General features: G+C 34.4%; 1 protein-coding gene and 1 pseudogene across 2 annotated transcripts in view; one reads left to right on the top strand and one right to left on the bottom strand.

The window, feature by feature from the left end:
- Nucleotides 1-2,889: 2,889 nt before the first annotated feature.
- LOC127971289 (uncharacterized) lies at nucleotides 2,890-19,525 on the bottom strand (annotated as a pseudogene).
- sorbs2b (sorbin and SH3 domain containing 2b) overlaps nucleotides 17,038-22,605 on the top strand; it is a 45,930-nt gene continuing 40,362 nt past the window's right edge. The window contains exons 1-2 of one of the 2 annotated variants that reach the window (XM_052574823.1): nucleotides 17,038-17,397; nucleotides 19,707-19,835. In XM_052574823.1, the coding sequence (XP_052430783.1) occupies nucleotides 19,829-19,835 (7 nt within the window). In that variant the 5' untranslated portion in view covers nucleotides 17,038-17,397; nucleotides 19,707-19,828. Of the gene's footprint in view, nucleotides 17,398-19,598; nucleotides 19,836-22,605 lie in introns of those variants that run through there. The other variant, XM_052574824.1, reaches the window with a different exon arrangement.

Here is a 22,605-nt window from a genome sequence, read left to right as displayed (position 1 = left end):
AAATTCCCTTAATATTCAAATGTACATGGGTATTATTTTTCTTTAATTTCTGCATTTTCTGTAAAAGGGCAAAGGGCAACCATGTTTACTGTTTTCAGTGTCAAGTCAACCAGACCATAGAGACAGTATGCCCCTTTCACCCATTTCGAAAAATACTGCTTTCTCTCTTTAGAGATCAAAGTCCGCACAAAGGACATATATTCTGTCTTTAAACTGTCTCAAACTAGATGAAGTCATCTGTGCAGACAGGATGTTACATAAACATTTGATGTCTAATTAACGTCATGTATTGAATGTGAAGGCAACTTGTTTTCAGGTTTTGAAAAGTCATAGGATGTTTGGTCAACTCTAATGTGTTTGCTGTCACTAGAGGTGTGAAGGACAGGGTTGACATAGACTATATCACGTATAGCTAGTATAAGGCAGTGACAAATGTTAAATGCAACAGATTATGTTTGTGAAATATGTATGTTTCATGTGTATACACTACCATTCAAATATCTGGGGTCAATAATATTTAAAAATTACAAATAAAATGTTTCTATTTGAGTATTTTTTTTTTTATTCATTTTCCCCCTGCGATGGTAAGGCTGAATCATACTATTCAGTCTTTAGTGTCACATCCTTCAGAAATCACTGCTGATTCACAACTCAGTAACATTTCTTCTTCTTATCATTATTATCAATTTTTAATACAGTTATGCATTACATGATACATTATTTCAGGATTCTTCAATATTTATTTGAAAAAGACATAAAAGTCTTACATTTTTATAGAAATGCACTGCATCCTTGCAGAATAAGAATCTTACTTTCTTTCAAAAAGAAGAAAAAACACATCTTACCGACCCTAGACTTGGTGAATGGTAATGTACTGCATGTATGTGAGGAAAAAAATAAATCAAGGTGGCGAGGGAGTAGCATGAATCTCTTCAGATAGGCAGATCAATAGTCTGCAGGCCACAGTAACACTGGTGTGGCTTGTTACCTGCACAAGTAGGTGCATAGTATTCTTGCTCTTGAGACTCAAGAGTGTATCTGAGGAAGCCTGTGGCTCTGAACGACACTCACTGGTGGCGAGGGCAGGCTTTCATTCACAGAGGATCTGCACGAAAACAAACCCAAGAGCACATACTTACTCTAATTAGCAGTCTGCATGTTTACCCATGCCTGACACCCCTGCAGGAGCTCAAGGCTACATCTGTGATATTTCCAAGTGATGACAAGTTTAAAAGTGTTACAATTAATAAGGTGCAATGCAGCTTGAGGGACCAATTTAACAAGGGCTTTTAAAAGAAGTCTGCATTTCAAAAGGAGGCCTCGGCCTGTTATAACGGGACCCCAGTAGACCCTGCATTGAATAATCTGCAGCCACATATTCTGAAAGAATTGCATCATGCATAAAGGAGTTGCTGCAACAGAGCTTCTCCGTGTAAAACTTGTGAGGATATAAAATGGTACACACAGAGGTATAGCTCACCCAAAAAACTTCCTCAGAGGAACACATAAAAATTGATTATGCTTCACGCAGTAACAAAGAATGGGGACTGGAGCTTTCAAGCTTAAAAAAGAGTGCTACAAAAGTATTTTAAAAAGTATCATAAAAGTGGCCCATATGTTTTGGCTAATTATACACAACCTCCCATCCATGGAGCTGTTAACCACTGATCAGTCAGTCGGAGAGTTGAAATTAAGAATTGGTATGACTTATCAACAGATCATTCAGACCAGTTGAACTGATTGAAAATATCTGAATCAAAAGAACAATTTGTTCACAATTTGTTAAACTGAAAAAAGCTGCTCTATAGCTGAATCAAATATATTTAGTAAACAATGAAATCTGCAACATTAACACTGTTATTGAACTGTTATACCACTGTACCCCAGTAAAATATTACTGATCAGTCCTTGTGTGTCAGTGGGATTGACGTAAAGTTTGTCTGAGAATCATTTTACTGACAATCATTTTCTCTGATAATATTTGAGCAATATAACATAATATTTATGTGTTTTCTATCCGGTGTTTAGAATCAGAAATAGTGATATCTAATTCATGAATGAATCACTATTTTGATCTAATTGGTCAAATGGGTTTGCGTATCTGAAATGTTTTTTGATTCATTTTGACAGTCGACCTGTGCATTGAATCATTTGCAGCGGTTTCTCACACCGGAATAGTAAAGGGATATTTTATAAGACAAAATGAGTGCTGACTGGGGTGGATATTTACCTACAATCCATTGCACTTGCAAATGTCTACCATTTGTCAACAACAAAGCAGCTCTTTACTACACGCACAGCTTGTGAATGACTCTGTACTGCAAATAAAGAGGATTTAGATGCATTAATATCCAAAACAGTATTAAAAAAGAAGATAAAAATAAAGGCAAGTCCCTTTTCAGAACTATTGAACTTTGCAACATTAACACACTTACTGACCTTAACTGAGCTGAATAATGACATTATTATCTTTTCAGAGCTGCTTTACAGTCAGAATTTCATTTGTTTTATAATTTAAGGACTTTAAAACATTAATTCTTGTATTTTTTTTTTAGAGCGCATGGGTGTTCACACACATCAACATGTTTGCTCCATCATCTGCGTCACACCTTAAGAGAAGCCAAGAAAGATCAAGTTGTAGGTCTTCATTTGTTTTCATCTTGATTTATCTGCAGTTAATATATTCCTTAATTCTGCTCCTTATTAAATTTGCTTAGAAAAATAGAAACAGCATTTTTTGTAGGATTATTAACTTTCCAAAATCCAAAAGACTTACAATCCTCTGTCTCTAAATCCCGGATTGTCATAACACCATTTAAATTAATCTTGTAGGCACTTGAGTCCTGACAGAAGAAATGACACATTCATAATATGAAGACAAAGTAATAATCAAGACATGTTTTGACAAGTTATCCCCTGTACATTACTGAAGATGAACAGAAGATTATGTCCTTTAACAGGGATTTGGGATGAAGGCTCTTGACTGGAGCTCTCTAATGTTCTCCTCTGCATTGCTCCATCTGATGCCAAGAGAACATTAGGGATTTAGGGAAATCTCTAACAGTGCACTTAAGTGCTGGCAGATTAACAACTGAAATTCATTTTATTACTCCAAAATGCCACAGAGTAGCACAGACTTGGGGACAAATACAGCTCATGCTGATGCCTCAAGGATCCTTTCATTGTTTCATTTTTATCATTAATAGTTTTTTAAAACATATTTATGTATTGTTTACAAGCTCATTTCTGAAGACTGGAGTAAATATGGGGTGATGGGGTCTTTAAGTATGGAAAAGCTGTGTTCTTCACCCACCCAGGATCAAGCGATCAGACATGTACTGTTGGCTAATTCTGCTGGTTTAGATGTTCAGTAATTCAGACACACCCGGGAGCTGTTTCTCCCAGTACTTGTGTAAGAGCTTCTCCAGAAGACCCCCCACCTCCCTCCATGTGTCATCAAACAGCTCATCTGCAACTGCGTCACGGATGCATGCATGAGGGGATACGGGTGGGGACTCCAGTCCTGGGGGCCACGGATGAAGACTTCCTATGATCCACCTCCTCCTCTTCCCTAGTCAAAAGAATTACGCAAGTTACAACAAAACATTCCCTTCTGACAGAATGCCTTAAAGCCTTAGTCCATTTACGGTGAATAAAACTGCAGAAAACAGGATGTACTGTAATGAGGCAGCATAGTATTCAGATGTATGCAGAATTCAGATGGCCAGTTACTGAATATCTATTGAAATGCAAATAAATTTGTTTTAATGGAAATCAAAAGTCAAGTAGAGGGCTGCTGCATTTCACAAGTGAGTTTGAGTCAAAGATCTAGTTATTTGGATATGTTTACTCACACATTATTATTATTATTATCTCCAAATTAAAATATCATCATATTCAATATCATGCATTTAATTTTATATGAGTATGTTGTCATATGTGTTTTTAATGTTATGGAAAAAAACATATATTTTTTTACAAAATATATTGAATGACAATATACAGATGCAAGCTTGAATAATCATTCAATAATAATAATAATAATACTTCAATATTTTTGCATGTTATCTTTTACACTTTTTCTCTTTAATGAATTGTTTTGTTTCTCAATTATTGGTTTGCTGATTAAAATAAGCTGTTTAATAGCAGGTTACACTGTGAAAACTAACAATTACTGATACATACTGTCATAAAAGTGCGTTAAATGAACAGTTTCTATTTTTATTTTTTTATTTTTATTTTTTTTAAAGTTTATTTAGAAGCTAAGAATTTAAGGTATGTGTATTTTCAAAAAATAAAAATTATCTGGAGTAAAAAGTGACAAATTGCCCCAGTATTCCCTACAATTATGTTTTTATTATGAAGGAAAAGCAAAAGCTATGCTTTTCCTTCATAATATTAGAGGGGAATGAATTCATATTTATTTAGTATATTGAGTATATAAATCTTAGAAGAAAAAACTCCTCAATGCTGCCCTCTGCTTGATACACCTCCTCTTCTTCAGTGAGGGCAAGTGAATGCTCATAAAGAGGAGAGCTGGAGCTGCAGACAGACGGCTCACACCAGAGGCCTGGGGCCAGACTGTGGCCTGCTACATACAGCCTGCAGGCAGAGGGAGAGAGAGAGAGAGAAAGAAATGAGAGAGGAAGCAAAATCTCACCACAGCCAGGCCAGACTGATAAATGCATCGCCTGTGGACGTTCAGTGCAGTGTCTTCATAACATATTGCATATTTTTAATCAGGTGAGAGGCCTCCTCCTTGAGGGTTGGTTTTATGTGTTATATCAAATATATAATGTATGACAGGCTTCCATGCATATTTCAAAACAATAGATAAGGGCAGTCAAGCAAAAACAAAGAGCTAAGCCCAGCAGCCAATCAATAGCATGAGTCCATTAATCAAGAGATAAAGGACCCCAGACATTTATTGTAAGATAAGACTGACCTTAAAAAGTTCAGGAGTAACACCAAAAATAAACATAATACTGTGATAAATTGTACATAATGATGAGAAATTGTAGAAGAACATTAGTCTAAACTGAACTTGCACCTCTTCCTAAAATCTACATATATACATAAAATGGTAATATATTAAACTAATAATTAATAATAATTTCATTAGTAATTATAGTAATATAATATAAACTATATTTTTTTTATAACACACTTTATGTAAAGGTCCAATTACGACATTTGCCTCAGTAAACTCCTAATTTTCTGCTTATGTATTATATTATATTATATTATATTATATTATATTATATTATATTATATTATATTATATTATATTATATTATATTATATTATATTATAGTTCAAAAGTTTGAGGACGTTAAGACCTTTGAAATAATTCTCTTATGCTCATGAAGGCTGCATTTGCTTGCTTATTGGACGCTTACAAAACCTTTTCTTCATCAATATTATCAATGCTGAAACTGTAATAAATTTTTTCAGGATTCTTTGATGAATAGAAAGTTTAAAAGAATTGCATTTATTTGAAATCGTTTGTAAGATTATACATGTCTTTACTGTCACTTTTAATCAATTTCATGAGTTCTTGCTGAATAAAACTATTGGCTTCTTTAAAAATCTTACTGACGGCAAACTTTTTAAATGTAGTGCATCTTCTTATTTTCTTTAAACTAATTTATAGATTTTATGACACCTGACTTTAAGCATTTCATACAAAGGAAGTGTAAAACACACTGCCAGTAATCAATTAGGGTTTCTTGAAAATAAATATCTGAGATTTCTGTTCTTCGCTGACAAGTTTTACAGTCTTTTTCCAGACCAAACCACTTGATGCACAAAGCAAATAATCAAGTTTAAATGATACACAGAACAATGCCCTGATGTCTCTTATTGATCTAATGTTAGTTATAAGGTGAATAATAATTATAATAAATTGTAATGTTGTATGCTATTTAGAAATTCAAATATTACTCTCCTTCAGTATATATATATATATTAACATCAATTGCAGGTCACTTCAATATGTTTGTTATAAATCATATAAATAATGTGTAAATAGTTATTACAATACATAAAGTTGTGTGACATGCATGTTAATAATATAGTTATTTAATTTCCCTTTCAGCTTTCTTTGGAATATGGACAATTCTTAATTCTTATGAACTTAAATGTAAAAATTCCTGAATTGAATGGAAGCTGATCCTAAAATTCAGACCAGTTTTGATGGAAAGGCTACAAAACATCTGGAAGAAGAACAGAGACATTACATCATATCTCCAGCAGCAGATGGAGCTGAGCTCTGTGGAGAGAGCGGGGCCAGTGCCTGGGCTGCTGGAGCGGGACGGGAGGTGATTCACGGGGGTAGTGCCACTGGCATAGGACTGACCACATGACGAGACACTACTAATGAAACAAATTAGGCATTTCATATTACTCTGAGGACTGTTATCTACTTTTAAAGGTCACTTATATTTAAGTATTTTAAAATAAGGTCTAAGTACTAAGTAATGATTGTGTTACCTGAGAGCACTTTTTGGGACCCTGGTGACACTTTTGGTGAACAGGTCAGGCACTGAGCTAATGCTCTTGTCAGGTTCACTGAGCAGCTTTTTCCTAATGCATAATACAAGGGAATAAAAAAGAAAAAGAAAAAAAAAAACTAAATTTATGCTGTGCATAGAACACAAGCTGCAGCGATGCATTCAGAGACACTGATGAAACAAAAAGCAGAATAAGCATTACGTGGTTAACCTGTTCAATTCCATTTAAACCTATTTTAAAATACATTCTGCTAATTATTTTATAATTATTAAGCATGCAGTTTTCTAACCTTGTATTATTTTATAGGCTACATATAACGTGTATAAAATGTATTTGTCCCACAGCAGGACCATTTAAAATGTACTAATCAAGGCTACTGTAATCACTTTGTTATGAAAAACATATCCATCTCCAGGTATCAGGGGGTCACATGATGCTGTCGCCTCCAAGCTTTCACTCTTTGTCTCAAACTACCTCTAATCCATCTAACGATTTTGTCATGAATAATTTAGAAAGTAAAGTACAACATTTATTTCAATGACAAAAAGAAGCTTTATCTGTAAAAGTTCACATAGTGAAACTTAGAAATTATTAATTTATTAATTCAAATTATTTTGTTTGTTTTATAATTTGAAGATTTATTGGGTCTTTTAAGATTCATTAGCTCTCAGCATCAGTATTTAATAGGATCTATGTGAGTAAAATACAGTACGTGCTTGTTATAACCCACAAAAAATAACCTTACCAAATTTGGTAAAAATAATAATTACATGTAATTATTAAAGATAAAACTTGCTTAATTAGTACCAGTGATCTTGCTGATGTAACAAAAGACATTATCAAACTTCCAATAATGCATAATGTTATGATGAGTTGTGATGTTACTTCAAAAACTCCTTCAAAAATGCCCATAAATTGATAAATAACTTACCCAATTACAATGAATCCAGCATGTCTGCCATGGCACCCTTCCCTGTAGCTGTCTGGGTAGTGAGAGAACCAAATATGGGGCCCACCCAAAGCCCAATGCACAGTGCATGGGTAAAATATTCCTCTATGGCATGTATGGCACCCAGCCCTACAACTTAAAAGACAGTGGCACAGCACAGGTCTGTCTGCCTGAAAGTCCCCACCATAATGTACTTGTTTTATTTTTTTATGTTTTAGAATTTTATTTGATGTTTATAATATTCTGTAAAACTCAAACACAAGTTGTCACTTGTTGCACATCAGGCCTATGCAGTATGGGATATGTAGCCTTATATACTAAGGATACTGACATCCCAAACTAAACGAAAGAAAGAAAGAAAGAAAGAAAGAAAGAAAGAAAGAAAGAAAGAAAGAAAGAAAGAAAGAAAGAAAGAAAGAAAGAAAGAAAGAAAGAAAGAAAGAAAGTGTTTGCTATGGAGAAAAAAAGCATTTCATGTTTTAATTGATTAGTGATCCTACACCATACATTACATAAAAACAGCAAATTTATTCTTAACACAACAATGCTCAGCTTGACTCACTGAACAATTTCTAAGGCCTTGTATATTTCCATTCCACATATATTCAGAAGACACAGTGCCTGGAAGGCAGTAATCTTCTTTTTAAACCTGCATCAAAGGAAAGCTACACTTTTGCCTTCAACAATTTTCAAAGATCAGCTGTAGTGAAGGACTTCAGTAGGAATTCTGGTGTTGATACTTTATGGTCGTGCCAAAGGAAAGATTATACTCTGATTCTAAGACATTAGTCTTGTATTAATTAGTTATCAAGTACTGAGCACAAATCAATTAAATATTTTTACAGTTTACAGTTTTGACTCTTAGGTTATATTTAACCTATTGTAAACAGCACTAAATAGCCTAACAGTGTAGCCCCATTATTCCTCAAGTGCATGTGTAGTTTCTTAAATAAACATAAATTACCAAGACATTTACATTTAAATAACAAGGACATCCTAAACATTCAAATAATCAACAGATTATTGTTCTAAAACTCCGTTTCTAAAAGTCCGGCATGAAGCGAAAGATAAATATTTACTGTATTTACACATAGACATTTAAAAAAAAAGAACTTTTCAAAAAAGAACGTTAAAAAAAAAAAAGTCTGTGCCCACTATCAACAGTTTTTCGTTCTAGAGCTTTCGGTTAGAATGCTCGTTCTGAACAATACATAAACAACGAAACTGTAGCCTAATTACTGTCAAAACCAATTAAAGATACAAGACACTTAAGCTCTGCTTAAGAAAGAGTATGTGAAGGCTACTAATCATCCTATAAGTGATTTTTAATATATCGATCAAAGAATCATAATACTAATCATAACGGATGCAAAATAAACTGAAATATAGCAAGAATTCTATCAGATGGAACATTTTGCATGTAGAACACTAGAGGGAGCCACAGAACAGCAAATGCCAGTGTTACGTTTAGGTTTGCTTTTAGCACTACTCAAATCACAAAAACGTTTTTAATTTTAACATGCTTTCAATATATGGAACCAATTAACGACTTCAGTTGCAAAAAGGCTCATTAATCAGTTAAATCAAGGAATTAGGCATATGGCCTGTTTTAAAGTGGTGGTTATTTAGGTTATATGCCGTAGCTAGTACCTTTCGGGATTTGTTTCATTGGTTTGGCTTCTGTGTAGATGGGTTTGAGAAAAGGGGACACGTCTCGGATGAAAACGTAGGCTATGTACTGTACTGTACAAAAATCACATCTGCCAGTATATTATGAAAGAGCGATAATCCATACTTTAGTTATCAAAAACTTGAGTTCCATGAGGGACAAAAACACTAAATATTAACACAAATTAAGGAGCATCCAGTAAATAAAACTATTATGATTTTTGTTTGTTTCTCCTTATGGAGATTCACAGTTTGAAATCACTGATCCTCAGATTCAATTCCTTTGAGGGCCAACACTGAGCCCATGTGCTTATGGTGCTTCAGTGGCTAGTTTATTTATGAAAAGTGCGTATAAATAGTGCAAGAGGATACTGTGTGGTCAGGGTCATGAGGTCGGGGGCTGAGGAGGTGGAGAGATGAATAGCTGGCGTCGTCTTGGGAGGGCCGGCGATGAGAGGTACTGAAAGGTCATGTTGAAAGTGATACACCCATAACTCAAGCCTCCCGGTCACCCTCCATTCACGCTGTCCCTTCTCTTAACGTGCCGCCGAGCCAGCTTTACGTCTTTGTTAAGACTTTTCAGTAGCCAGAAGAGGAATGTCTAGAGTCCACTCAGACCTGACAGATTCACTTTCCATCCTTAAATGTTTTGGTACTGATGACATAAATAGCTATGTTTGCTACATAGTTTTAGATGGATTAAATGAACTTAACCATGCTTCAGAGTTGATTAAGATGTATTGTAGCCTATGTTAATAAACGTTATATAGAAATATATATTTTCCATATTATATATAGACTACAGTTTGGAATCAGTAAGATTATTATTATTTATTTATTTATTTATTTTTTGTAAAGAAATGTATTATTTTATTCAGCAATCATACTTTAAATAGATTTTTTTTTAAAGTGAGAGGAGATTTTTACATTGTAAAATTTTTTCAAATGTAATAATTCAAATAAATGCCTTTAAATTAAATACTGAAATAAGTATTGTGGTTTAAAAAAAATAAATAAATACATTTTAAAAATAAATGGCATATAAGAATAATCTTTTAAATATCATGTGACACTGAAGACTGTAGTAATGATGCTGAATATTCAGGTTTTCAATCGTAGGAATAAATTACATTTTGAAATATACAGTATATATATATATATATATATATATATATATATATATATATATATATATATACTATTTTATATATATATGTATATATAAAACAGATATTATTATTTATATTATTTAAATGTATTAGTATTTCACAACATTGCAGTTTTTCTTATTTTGATCAATTAAATGCGTATAAGAGACTTGTGTCAGAATTATAAAAATATATATATATATGTAATTAAGTAGTGGAGTTTTAGCAAAATAGGAGAAAATATGACTGTATTTTTTTGCTTTTTGTTACTATAAAATTAACTGAATAATCATAATATTATTTGAACAAGAAATTGACATATACAGTAAACATTACACAGTAAATTGGCATTGTAAATACTTTGATATAGTTAATTTACTGTATATGTTCAACAACAACAAAAGCCTGCACATAACACTTTTCCCATGTTCTGCCAGCATAATTATGCTATCATAATTGGTCTATAATTCTGATTAGAATCCTTTTGAGAACCATTTATTCAGCTGTTGTATTTCTATTTCCTTCTTCCTCTTTCCACCCTTTTCTCTCATTCTATCTTCTATGGTAAATAGTCTTTTCCCTCAGTTAAACAAACAAGCTACAAAACACTGACAGGTATTTGAAACAAAAATACACTGCATCAGAAATAACCTTTCAGGATAATAGAGCAGGTATTTCTGTAAAAGTGTCTGAAGCAAAGGCTGTGTAAAATGGATTACTGCCACCCAGAGCCTGTGAGCAGCTCACCAGCAGCACTAATAACCTGGCTGTCCACATATATTCAGTCATTCCCATCTGCTTTGATTTAATGCCTATTACCCAGCCTCCTCCATAGCCTCTGAGCTCTGATTGGTCCAATTACGTGCTAAGCCCAGGCAGCTTATAGTATTTGTAAAACGTGAGACACAAAGACAGCTGTTCATTTGCTGAAACCACTGTGTGCACGTGTGTTTGCTTGGAGGATGTAACCCCCTACGGTACGTACCTTTCAGAGCAGGTTCGTCATTACAGAGGGTCTCCATCCTGTGGACGGTTAAACACAAAAAGGGCAGTCTGGCACCTGAGAGGAAAGAAAAGATCACAAGCAGGAGATTTTAACTGGACAGCGGGCACAACAGAGAAGGACCTTGGAGTCTGGACTGAAACAAGAACTGACTGACATACGTGTTTTGGATAACAGCTGGGGATGATATGATCTGTCATGTGGAGCACGCAGAGGCCGATGAGCTTATCAATGAGCATGTGCTTCTGTCTTTGACAGAACCAAGAAACACATCCAATACCACTGCCAAGTAGAGCCAAAATGCCTTCATTTAAAGGTAATGTGTCTCATTGCTATATGCAATATTCTTATTGAATACTGAATAGTAAAAATATGCTGGAATTAATGTTATTGTAATATTTTGAAAACACTGAATCTATATGCAAACATGTATGTAGATGAGTTTCTTTACTGACAAAAGTTGCCTCTAGTTAATAAGACTCTTTATTATAGAAATGCTCAGAGTTCCATGTTTTCCATGTTTCCTCTAAACTTCAAGCTCTTTAAACAGCTTATGAGGCTTGTTTCCTACTGGAAAGACTTGCAATGACGTGGAACACTGATGTTTAATCCATGTTGACAGCAAACTCCTTAATACAGTACAAGGATTTCGTTACATAACATTGTGTCCACTATTGAAGATTTTTATTTGTCACATGCACGATTATATAGAGCATATATAACCAGCAGTTGTGTGTCTTGGCATCATTTTTCAGTCTAAAATGTATGCTTTTTGATACAGAATTTGAATCTTTGTAACCAATGAAATGATATCTAAAACTAAACACAGGGTTATAAGATGAGCTCTTGTGATATATTAAACTGACTTTTTTTTCATTCTTCTTAAATTTAAGATTATAAAAAATAGTTAATATTTGCTTTAAAATGTAAATGTATTTTATGTTTGTTCTGACAGTCCTATAAAAGAAGTTTTAAGCACTATTTAGTTACACAGTAAGTTTCTCTGGTAATTAAGATACATCTTTGTGTTAAATGTCTAGGATGTCACAAAGAGTGTATTTCTAGGCCCCTGACACTGCAGCTGAGCCGGCTTTTAGCCCCTAAGACCGGGCCACACGTCAGGTGCCAGGACCCTGCTGCTAACAAAGTCAGCTGGAGGTTACTGTCATAGTTCAGCATAATGTCACGCTATCTCTATCACTGAATCTATAGTTGTGATCAGAAATACTGCATATTTATTATATTCAGCCATGGGCAATCACAGGGCAAAACATTGTGTGTTTTCATTTTAATATAAAAATTTTGTGATTTTGTCGTTTGATTTGTCATTTTATTTTTTTCCCAATTTTCATTTTATTTAAGGTCGTATAAATTATATAAATGTATATATAGTTTTTTTTTTTTTTTTTTCTTTCTTTTTTTTTTGGTTTATTTTATTACATCGGTATACTAATTATTTTTGTTAGCCTATCTCTACACAGCATTTCTCTCATAACAAGTGCTGGCTGAGCACAGACCTGTTAGTACACAGGTTTTATTTGGTTCACAACATGACATAACTGATCAGACTGAGGAGAAATCCAATAACCTGATTAATCAGACCCGCTGTGCTGATTTACCCTTACATAACACCCACCCCAAGACAGCGGGGTCAAAATGTCTTCACCCTGAAAAAATATTTACAAAGAAAAAAATATTAACATATCAAAAGGGAGGTTATGATGTCAAAGAATAAGGAATATTTCACATTCTGAGTCACAAATGTGATATTGATCATGTGTATCTTTGCGCATACAGAAGTTTTTGCTTCTACTGGAGCCCAAGGTGCTCTTTGGATCATTATCATGATTTCATGATCATAAAGTACACAACAAACTTGCCAGAAAAACAAAAAAACACTAGAAACTTTGAAATTCAATTCATTTTCAATCCAACTTTTCACTTAAATTGTAATACAATAATAATAAAAAAAGGTAAATTAGGAGGGGAAACCGCGTAAGCATTTTTACTGGAAGTCTCCGACTTTGACAGCACTGAAAAATACAGTAAATCACCAAAAAACACATTCATATTAATCATGTCATAAGTAGTAGATGCTTACATTTATTTCATTTTGCTGCTCCTGTGTTCTATCCTCTTACTTTTTCCTTCTGACATTAAATGGGACTGACCTTTTGGAAACAAACCTACTTTCGAGATGATTTTTTTAATCAGTTAATTCTCTTTATCCCTTTTTTCTCCTTGAGTAAGACTTTTGTTGATAGTGCTCACTTACAGCATGTGTATTGTTTCACGTTCATCTGGAATTCAGCAATTGTTGACAGGAATACTCCTAAAAACCATCCTATAAGTGATAACCATCCCAAACCTTTTTGGTAAAACTGTACTACAAAGACAGCTACAGTTCAGTGGTATGTGCAGCAGCAACGTGTCAGTGAAACCCAAGAAGCGCTCAGTATTCGGTTACAGGAGATTTCACTGGGTTTAGTTTCCTGTGAACTCCAGGCCTTGGTGGGGTTTGTCTGTATTGTGTATAGGTGTGTAGGCAGGTATGACCTGCTTTTCCCAGCCTGTGGCTCCAGACTAGTCCTTCACCTCTCTGAGTCATTGTGTAGGGCCAGATTCTAATTACAGCCCGAGTGGGTGTGTGAGCACAGCAACAAAGGAAGATCAACATGGAAGCCTCTGTAAGGTGGACAGAGGATGCTCTGTCCGCAGGTAAAACTATCCTTTTGGGGCTCCCGTAGCAATCACAGAACTCTGTTGACGGAGGAAGAGGGTAATTTCTTACACTCTGAAGAGGGACACTTTATTCACTATAGCGTCTCAAGAACAATGGAAGGAGCTCCGCTAAATATGTCAGTTGATAAGCCGGTGTCAGGTGCTTGTAAACTATGTTTTTAGCGTCTTTAGCGCTGGGGTCACGTTGGTGAGAGTTATCCTCATGAGGAAGATTCACAAAAGAATTACAAGATCGATTAGAAATTCCTAAAGCATCCTCTGGTAAGTTTCGCGGTCTTGCTGCCACAAAGTCTTGTGATTCCACACCTACGGGCTACTGTATTGAGTCATTTATGTCAGTCGGATGGCACTGCTGTCATTAAAATGAATTTTTTATTTTTTTAAAATCACCTACTGACAAGATTTACAATGCAAGGCACATAATAGCATTTTTATAGGCGTGAGGTTATTAAATTCAGCTCAGGCCTACAAATTAGGTCATAAAAACAGAATTTCCCCAGGGTCAACTTAGTCCTTCAGTAAGAGAGGACTTCAAAGCGAGATAAAAACGAACAGTCAGCAGGCTATTAACGTGAAATACACCCCTAAAGGGTGATCAGGACTCTGATGCAAAGCTTGTTATCAAACTGAAGTAAACTTGGTGTAATAAACACTTGGTCTTGGCGGGTTAGTCAGCAAATAAATTAGAAAAATTTAATATTACATTGATTAAAAATATTCTTATTATGTGCAAAGAGACTGCTGGGTGATAAAAGACATGAAATAAACAAAACGGTTATTTTATTTTATTTTGTATGTCTACTACATATAAACTACCAGTAGGGGGCAATATCAGTTCCCAAAAAATCCCAGTTGTATGTTTCTAGCCTTAGGGGGTAGAGAAAATAGATTGGATGTCCATGTATCTCTGCTCTCAGTTCCTCTCTCCAACAGCTATTAGTGGATCACATTAAAAAGGCTAATTTTGTCATAAAGTAGTGCTGTGTGCATCGAAGATTCAGTTGCGCAGCTACATTTTTTGGTTATATTGTTGCTGTGTATTGTATGGTACAATGCTCAAACACTGTGTTGGGATAATATAATATAATATAATATAATATAATATAATATAATATAATATAATATAATATAATATAATATAATATAATATAATTATTATACAGCATATCTCTCCAACAGCTGCTTATAAACCCTAAAAAGAGATCACATATTTCCATGTGAAAAAGATTAACTTAAGTGGAATCTAGCAATCCTCCAATAGCTGAATAAAGCCATTGAGTCAGTTCCTGCGCTTTGAAATGACTGTGATATTGTACAAACTGTGTATTGAGAGAGAAGGCAAAACTTCAGGATGGATTGGTTAGCAAGCAGTACAATAAAATAAATCAGTGTGTTTGATCATATACCGCTCTATTAATATATGCTGAAGGTAAAACCACTCATCCTTTTGTATAGTCAACATTGTGCTATCTGAAATGAAGCAGTACTGATTATCCTCCTCTCACGGTTTCTATCAGACCCTGTCTGGTCTCTTGAAGGTGACAAAGTGCAAATCGTAGTGGTAGTTGACAGTTTGCCGGTTAAATTTAGATGTGTGAGCGAATGTCTGACAGGCTCAAGCAACCCTAGCAGGGACAAGGAAACTCCCAAAATGGTACTCGATGAAATATGTGGCATGTCTGCAGGGTGGCCTCCTTAATACGATCAGAGTAACAGAAGGCAATGGAGGTATCAGATTCATTCCTATTGATGCTTTGGTTCATCCACACCTGTTTGACCTGTTTTACAAACACATGAACAATACTAAAGAAGTGATTAAGACCACTTCAGAACTGGAACTAAAGGCACAGTCCACCCCAAAATGAAACTTATATTTAATCTCCCTCATGTTATTCTAAACCTGTATAACAGAAGATATTTTGAAAAAAGGCATATGTAATCCCCACATTGTAATTAGACTATATATTTAAAATGCTGATAATCAGATTAGAGTTACTTCTTGTGGACATGATTATATATTATTCACACCAAGTAAATTATTCAAAATGTATTATTATTAGTATTATTCAGTTTGTGAAATCCTGCTGTAATGTACTGCTTAATGCATTTAATGATATTGATAACATAAAAAATGGAATACATCTTCTTTCTCTGTTTTTTTTTAATCAGTATGGTACACAGTGATCACATTCAAATCTATATAACTCAAAAGTAAATTAAAATTAATCAAAAAGTACCCAGACTACTATTACCACTTACTACAGTTTTTTTCATATACTGTAATTTATAATCAGTATTGGATTACAATTTGTAACCAATATACCTTTTCTTTCTTTCTTTCTTTCTTTCTTTCTTTCTTTCTTTCTTTCTTTCTTTCTTTCTTTCTTTCTTTCTTTCTTTCTTTCTTTCTTTCCCCCAACTCAATGAGAGCCAATGGGGTCCAGTGTTGTTTTGGACTCCATTGATGTTCATTGTATGGATAAAAACATTCTTCTAAAAATCATCTTTCATTATCTCCAGAACGAAAGACAGTATTATTAAAGGGAAATAAATGTACATGATTTTACTTAAATGCAATTCAAACTAAAACTAAAGTTCCCAATGTCTATTAATTTTAACAATGCATGAGCATGGTTTGGTTACTCTTTTATATGGTAGCACATCTTCTTAAGAGAAGCGATTTGGCAAGACACTTGCAACAGCAAAATGTCCCAGACAAATCCATAGATGTGCACTATAAGTGGAAGATAAGTGATGGTTTCGTTTGCTTTGCTAGAAATAATGGTCATTTTCTCTCACAATAGTCAAAAAACACTATCATCAACAGAAATGTAATACTATTACGAGCGGTATTGTCACTTTAATGAATGGTCCATTGTCGGTTCCACAATGAGCTTCCTCTAAACATCATCACACAGAGTGGATACCTCCAGGAAAACATTCCTCAGTAAATATCCACCACAAGGGAGGGGTACTGCGCTATTCATTACCATCCCATGATGAAGCATGCTCTCTGTTGGCTGTTACTATGACTACCAGGATCTTCTCCAAACCAATGAGAGCCCTTCACTTCTTTCGACCCAAAACAAGTGCACTGAGAAGGGGGTCGGCATGTTTCATCACTGATCCGCGTCTTCAATCTCTAGAGTCAAGAAAGCGCGTCTGAAATCTGAATGTTGTGTCCGGGCAGCCATAGTGCTTGTTGAGAGGCACAATAATAATCATCGACTGCTTGCCGAGAAGCCGCGCGAGGGAACTGGCGCGAGAATGGATTCATGTTTTTGATGCAAACACACGTGTGTGTTTTCACTTAACGGGATAATAATTTATGAGGGAATAGAAACCGCTTTTGTTCAGTCTGCTGAATATAGGAGGTAAGGACTGAAAGAACAATGTGCATTTATTTAATTTTACCCTTGCGCTATTAAATTGCTTTAGGTTGGCTATTGCATAAAAGAGTTCGCGCTGTAAAATGTGATTTTTAATTAAACAGAATACACTATAAATTCGGATTATTTATTTAACATTATGCGCTATAAAATGATGTCATATTGAAAAATGCACTGTACGGTTGGATTTAGCATTACACAATATAGCTACACTATAAAATGTTTTGTATTTAACAGTGTGCACTAAAATGCATAGGCTATATATTACTGCACGTGAGTTGCATTCGGTGATGTTTGACATGCTGTTGGATTCTCTCACACCTATGAAACTGTCTAGCCTGTGATGTTCAGTATCATGTGAGAGCAGATACATTAGAGATCCAGCAGACTGTGTGGAAGTATCATAGACAGAACTACGTCAGCAGCACAAAAGCATGTTCAGGTGCCTGATGTAAATGAAGTATTTAATGATTACAGGACCCAGGGCCTTGCGCGTACCTCCACTGGAGCTTTAAATGATCCCTCGGTCAATGGTTGCTGTGCAGTTGTCATTAATGTGTCACAGACTCTGATGTGCTTCAGCAATCGCAAGGTCAAAGAGGTCATTACAGATGTGCACCACGTCATAGATGAGGCTAGCTACATAATAATTGAATATGGGGAAATTATATCATTGTGCCATTTTTATTTCATATAATGACACAATTCTTATTGGTAATATCTGGAATTCAAAAGTACTACCATTCTCATCTTTATCTTTTTATATTTGGAAGACGCCTATTTTAATTTATTTATGGCTATAAAAAGTTGGTTTAAGATCTAGTTGGTCTACTGCTATTGTGAGTGTCAAAGGTCATGCTAAAGGCCCTTGTAAAAAATAAGTACATTTTAGCGTCATTTTGAAAAGAGTAAATTAGTAACTACTTATTTAGTTGGACACTTAATGTATTATTATAGTTTTTATATTAAATTAGGCCTAGTTGAACTTAGTGAACTAATGTCAAATATCATTATGTCAAAAAGTTATTTTAAATTGGCCTTTAGATACATATTTATATATAATTTCAAAAATACTGTCTACTGAGATGTGGTGAAAGTGAACAGATGAATGTACTGATAAGCATTTATAGTAAAACATCTATATTTACCTAAGGATGTTAATGACATTAAATCAAACATTTCCAGGATATTAAGCATATTACTTTCATTTCTTAAGCTCCAGTGATGGATTCTGATGTTCTATGTTCAACATGTTGTTTTGTTCTTTCCTGCAGATCAAATATATTTGCAATTTGACCTTTGTGCTTTCTAATTCTTTTCCTTCAAAAAAAAAGAAAGAATACGTTTTCTTCCAAAACAAGCATGATGTGTAGGGAAGTCCAGACCATATCAATACATTGTTTCTCACTCTTAACCTTTAACTATAGAACATACTTCACTTTTGGGAAACTGTTTGTTAAGTCCTGGATCATGACCTGATACCTTCCTTTCAGCTACACTTTAAAGGCTCTGCTTGATGTAAGAGCGAAGTCTTCTCAGGCACGAGCATATGAGCGATGTTAGCTTTACTGGGTGGTTTTCTTTGGCTCAGGTTTGTGCTGACACCTTCAGTCTCTGCACATTCTCTGGGCTCCTGGGTGACGGTATCTCTCACGGCAGGAGGTGTCAGACCTTCTGTGCTGCTCTCACTCTCGCGCTGTTAGATATAAAAGCCAGTCTCAGCACGAAAACTCTTTGCAGGGGAAATCGAGTGTGAAATCTGTCCTGATGTGGGCTATAATGTTTAAGAACGCAACAGTGAGAAAAAAACTTGGAATTCTTTTGGCCCTGATGTCTTCTTGAGGGTTCATTTGTTTCACATTATATTGCGTGGCAAGTTAATTTGTCTTCATAGAGAAACTTCCTTCACTCTAAACATCAGTTAAGGCACCCTGATAAACACGAAGCGTCAGAGACAGAAATAGAGCCAGCATCATGGAGCTTGGATCACTAAAATGTATCTTAAGTGAACTTAAAATGGTATTAATGAAAAAAAAAAGGTGAACGAAGACGTTACCTGACAGTCATCTTGTGTTGTATGTATTAACGCATATGATTTGGTATGCCCTGGCATATTCGAGATGTTTCGAGATGTTCTTAAGCACAGATCTGTATATGTTGTCACTTTTCCCCAGAGGCGTGGAGTAACTTTCCAGCCTGCAGACATGCATGTCTCCATCTGAAAATAGCCCGAACTACAGCACTTGCTCTGAGAGGGGGCTTGCCTCTCACTTTCTTACATCTTTTGCCTCCAGAAACCAGCTGCAGTCTGGGACTTTAACCCTGAAACGCAGCAGATCCTCTGGGCTAAAGTGAGACGCGTGGACGTGGAGCCTGCTGCCTGTCAGCTCGGACCCGACGCCTGCTTTCAGTCCTAATGCCTGGTAAGGATTTGTCTTTCATTTTGTTTGGGATTGTGTATATATTTGAGCAAATATATGTATTATTTTTAGTAAGGTGTGGTATAGGGAAAAAGTATTTCCCCATAAATATCACATAAACATATACTTTCAACAATAAAATAAGCCTGTTAATATAATAAAAAGGCTGTAAAGTGCAGTGTAGAAGAGAAATACAGTATTTAGCATTAAGCACATATTAAAGAAATTATTTATTCGTCATATCACTTGAAAAGAAGGGAATCAATTATTAGATTTTCTAATGCAGTACTAATGATCGTATTGATATTATTATTATTATTATTATTATTAATAGGGACAGTCTAAAAATGGAAGCTAAATCTCTTGTTTAAATGATTGCTCTTTTCTACCAATAAGCAATAAATTCACATCAAACAACAAATTAAAAAGACAAAGATTGTTAAATGAAAATATAAGTATATAAAAAAAAAAACTGTCAAAGCGGATAATAAGGTTGCAAGTAACTGCTGCTCAATGGAGAGGTTAGATACTCTGGGACCAAATGATAAATGATAAATGATTAAATTTGTATTTACGATGAATTACAGAAACATATTTGTTCTTAACAAGAACTTGAATAACAGGGTTGTGATAAATACTGTCAACATAAAAAAAAAATGTAAATGTAAAATAAGGTAAATTAAATTAGATTATGTACTTGCATAAAGCTGTAGAAAGGTTCAAAATACAATTACTGGTACTTCTTGAGTGTCACAATGCTAAATAATATATTTTTTGTATTCATAGTAATATATTTATAGCATATAGTATATATTTATAGTAATAAAACAGGGTTGAGTGCAAAATGTGTCACAGTTAAATAATATTTTGGTATTTAGGATTAATTAATAATATTTATTTTACTACGATAGATTAAATATAAATTCAGTAGATTGCAAAAATCATGATGTTGTATGATTTACTTGTTAGATACTTTGGAGTTCAGACAAGCCAGCAAGCTACTTGTAATGCTAGATTCATTTTATGTTGGATAATAGTTTATATAACATATGAAATACAAAAAAAACACTTAACATCTTCATCATTTTTAAAAAACTAACAGTATTTGTGCCAAAATGCCATAGGTAGCAGCAATGTTTAATGTAGTTAACCCCCCAAAAAAGTTTGTCAAAGTTTTAGCTTAAAATACTATAGAAAATATCTAAGTGAAAAGGATTTTTAAAATGCATGCATACCTCTGTCAGTTAGATCTTAATTTCAGAATGTGTGATTTATATGCACTGTCCCAAAACAGAATAGCCAGCCTTTACTGATTCAGTCCAGACAGATGTATTGCATACACGCTTTGGAATAAGACCGCCTTGTCATACTTAAAAAGAGCCTTTGTTACGATATGACATCTTTCTGACAACATTTATTAATATCAGCAAAATTGCATTTTTCACTCTCCAATGTAATGCATCCGTTGATTAACTGTCCATCATAAAGCCACAATCCTTTCAACGTGACCTTATGTTCTTTTTCTCAGATTAGTTAATAAAACTGCACATGCATGGTACTTCTGTGATACTTCTGCTAGGGAATGTTTAAGACAGAACTGAAGCGGCTTTGAGAGGTCAAATGTGATATACAGCATAACGCACACTGGGAGCAATATCAGCACAGGAGCATGAAAAGCTGTCATGAAGATGTCTTACAGGACGCCGCCTGGCAGACTCCTGTTTTTGTTATGGGGGAGGGCTCTTTCGTGACTGTGGTATTTTTAACTTTGTATAATAAAGGAGTGCCCAGTCCCAGTTTCCTGAAACTGAACCCTTGTTAAACCACTGTAGGACTGGACAATATAGTAAAAAGATTATATTAAGTTCATATGAATGATTATCACTTTAAACTTTTCACACAATTCAATGTATATTTCTCAGGATTTTTGAATTTTCTCTGATTTTCTGTTCTTTTCAATTAAAGCAGTCAAACAAAAGCCACTGTAGCCTGTTCAATTCAAAAGTAAAGTAAAATCTACATAAAAAAACAATCAAGTCTGGTTTTACTCACTATTCTTCACAAAATGTACACAGCAGAATTACATAAACAAATGATATTTAATCATTTGCATTCATGCACCAATATAACATCCTACATAAAGGTATAGAACCAAATTTTTTTTATGAATTTAAAAAGTGAATCAATTAAGTTTTGATTCGATTCACTTACATTCAACTCGACTCAACATTCAGATGACTAAGTGACGTTTTCAATCATTTCACTTGAACTGGTTCATGGTAAATACAATTCTGTCATCATGTACTCACGCTCAAGTCGTTCCAAACGTGGATCTATGTCTTCTGTGGATTACAAAAGAAGACATTTTGAAGAACTTCTATTGTATGGAGAACTTATTTTATGTTCTAAAGAAAGAGAAAGTCAAAACAGTTGTGGAATGAAATGAAGGTGAGCAAATAACATATATTTTTTTGTATTTTTTTATTCATTCTGAGTGAAAAATTCCTTGATGTTTTACTCAGAGTCTTAACAGACTCTCCAGCAAGTTGCATGTCATTAAAAATAAAAGCCTATATGACTTATTAAAAGTGCACTGAAATTATCCCATTCACTTTATATTGTCAGCGAATCATATTCAGATATTGCTCAACCCTAGTATACTCTGTACAGTAACACAATGAAGACTTGTTGAATAAATAACCTGTTAAATAGTATGAATCTATAATCCCTTTAAATCTGCTCAGAAATGTTTGTGAGCCAATTAATTGTATGC

The sequence above is a fragment of the Carassius gibelio genome, chromosome B14 (assembly GCF_023724105.1).
Source record: "Carassius gibelio isolate Cgi1373 ecotype wild population from Czech Republic chromosome B14, carGib1.2-hapl.c, whole genome shotgun sequence".
Taxonomy (NCBI): domain Eukaryota; kingdom Metazoa; phylum Chordata; class Actinopteri; order Cypriniformes; family Cyprinidae; genus Carassius; species Carassius gibelio.
Note: the sequence above shows the minus strand (reverse complement) of the source record. Positions and strands in the feature narration are given on the sequence as shown.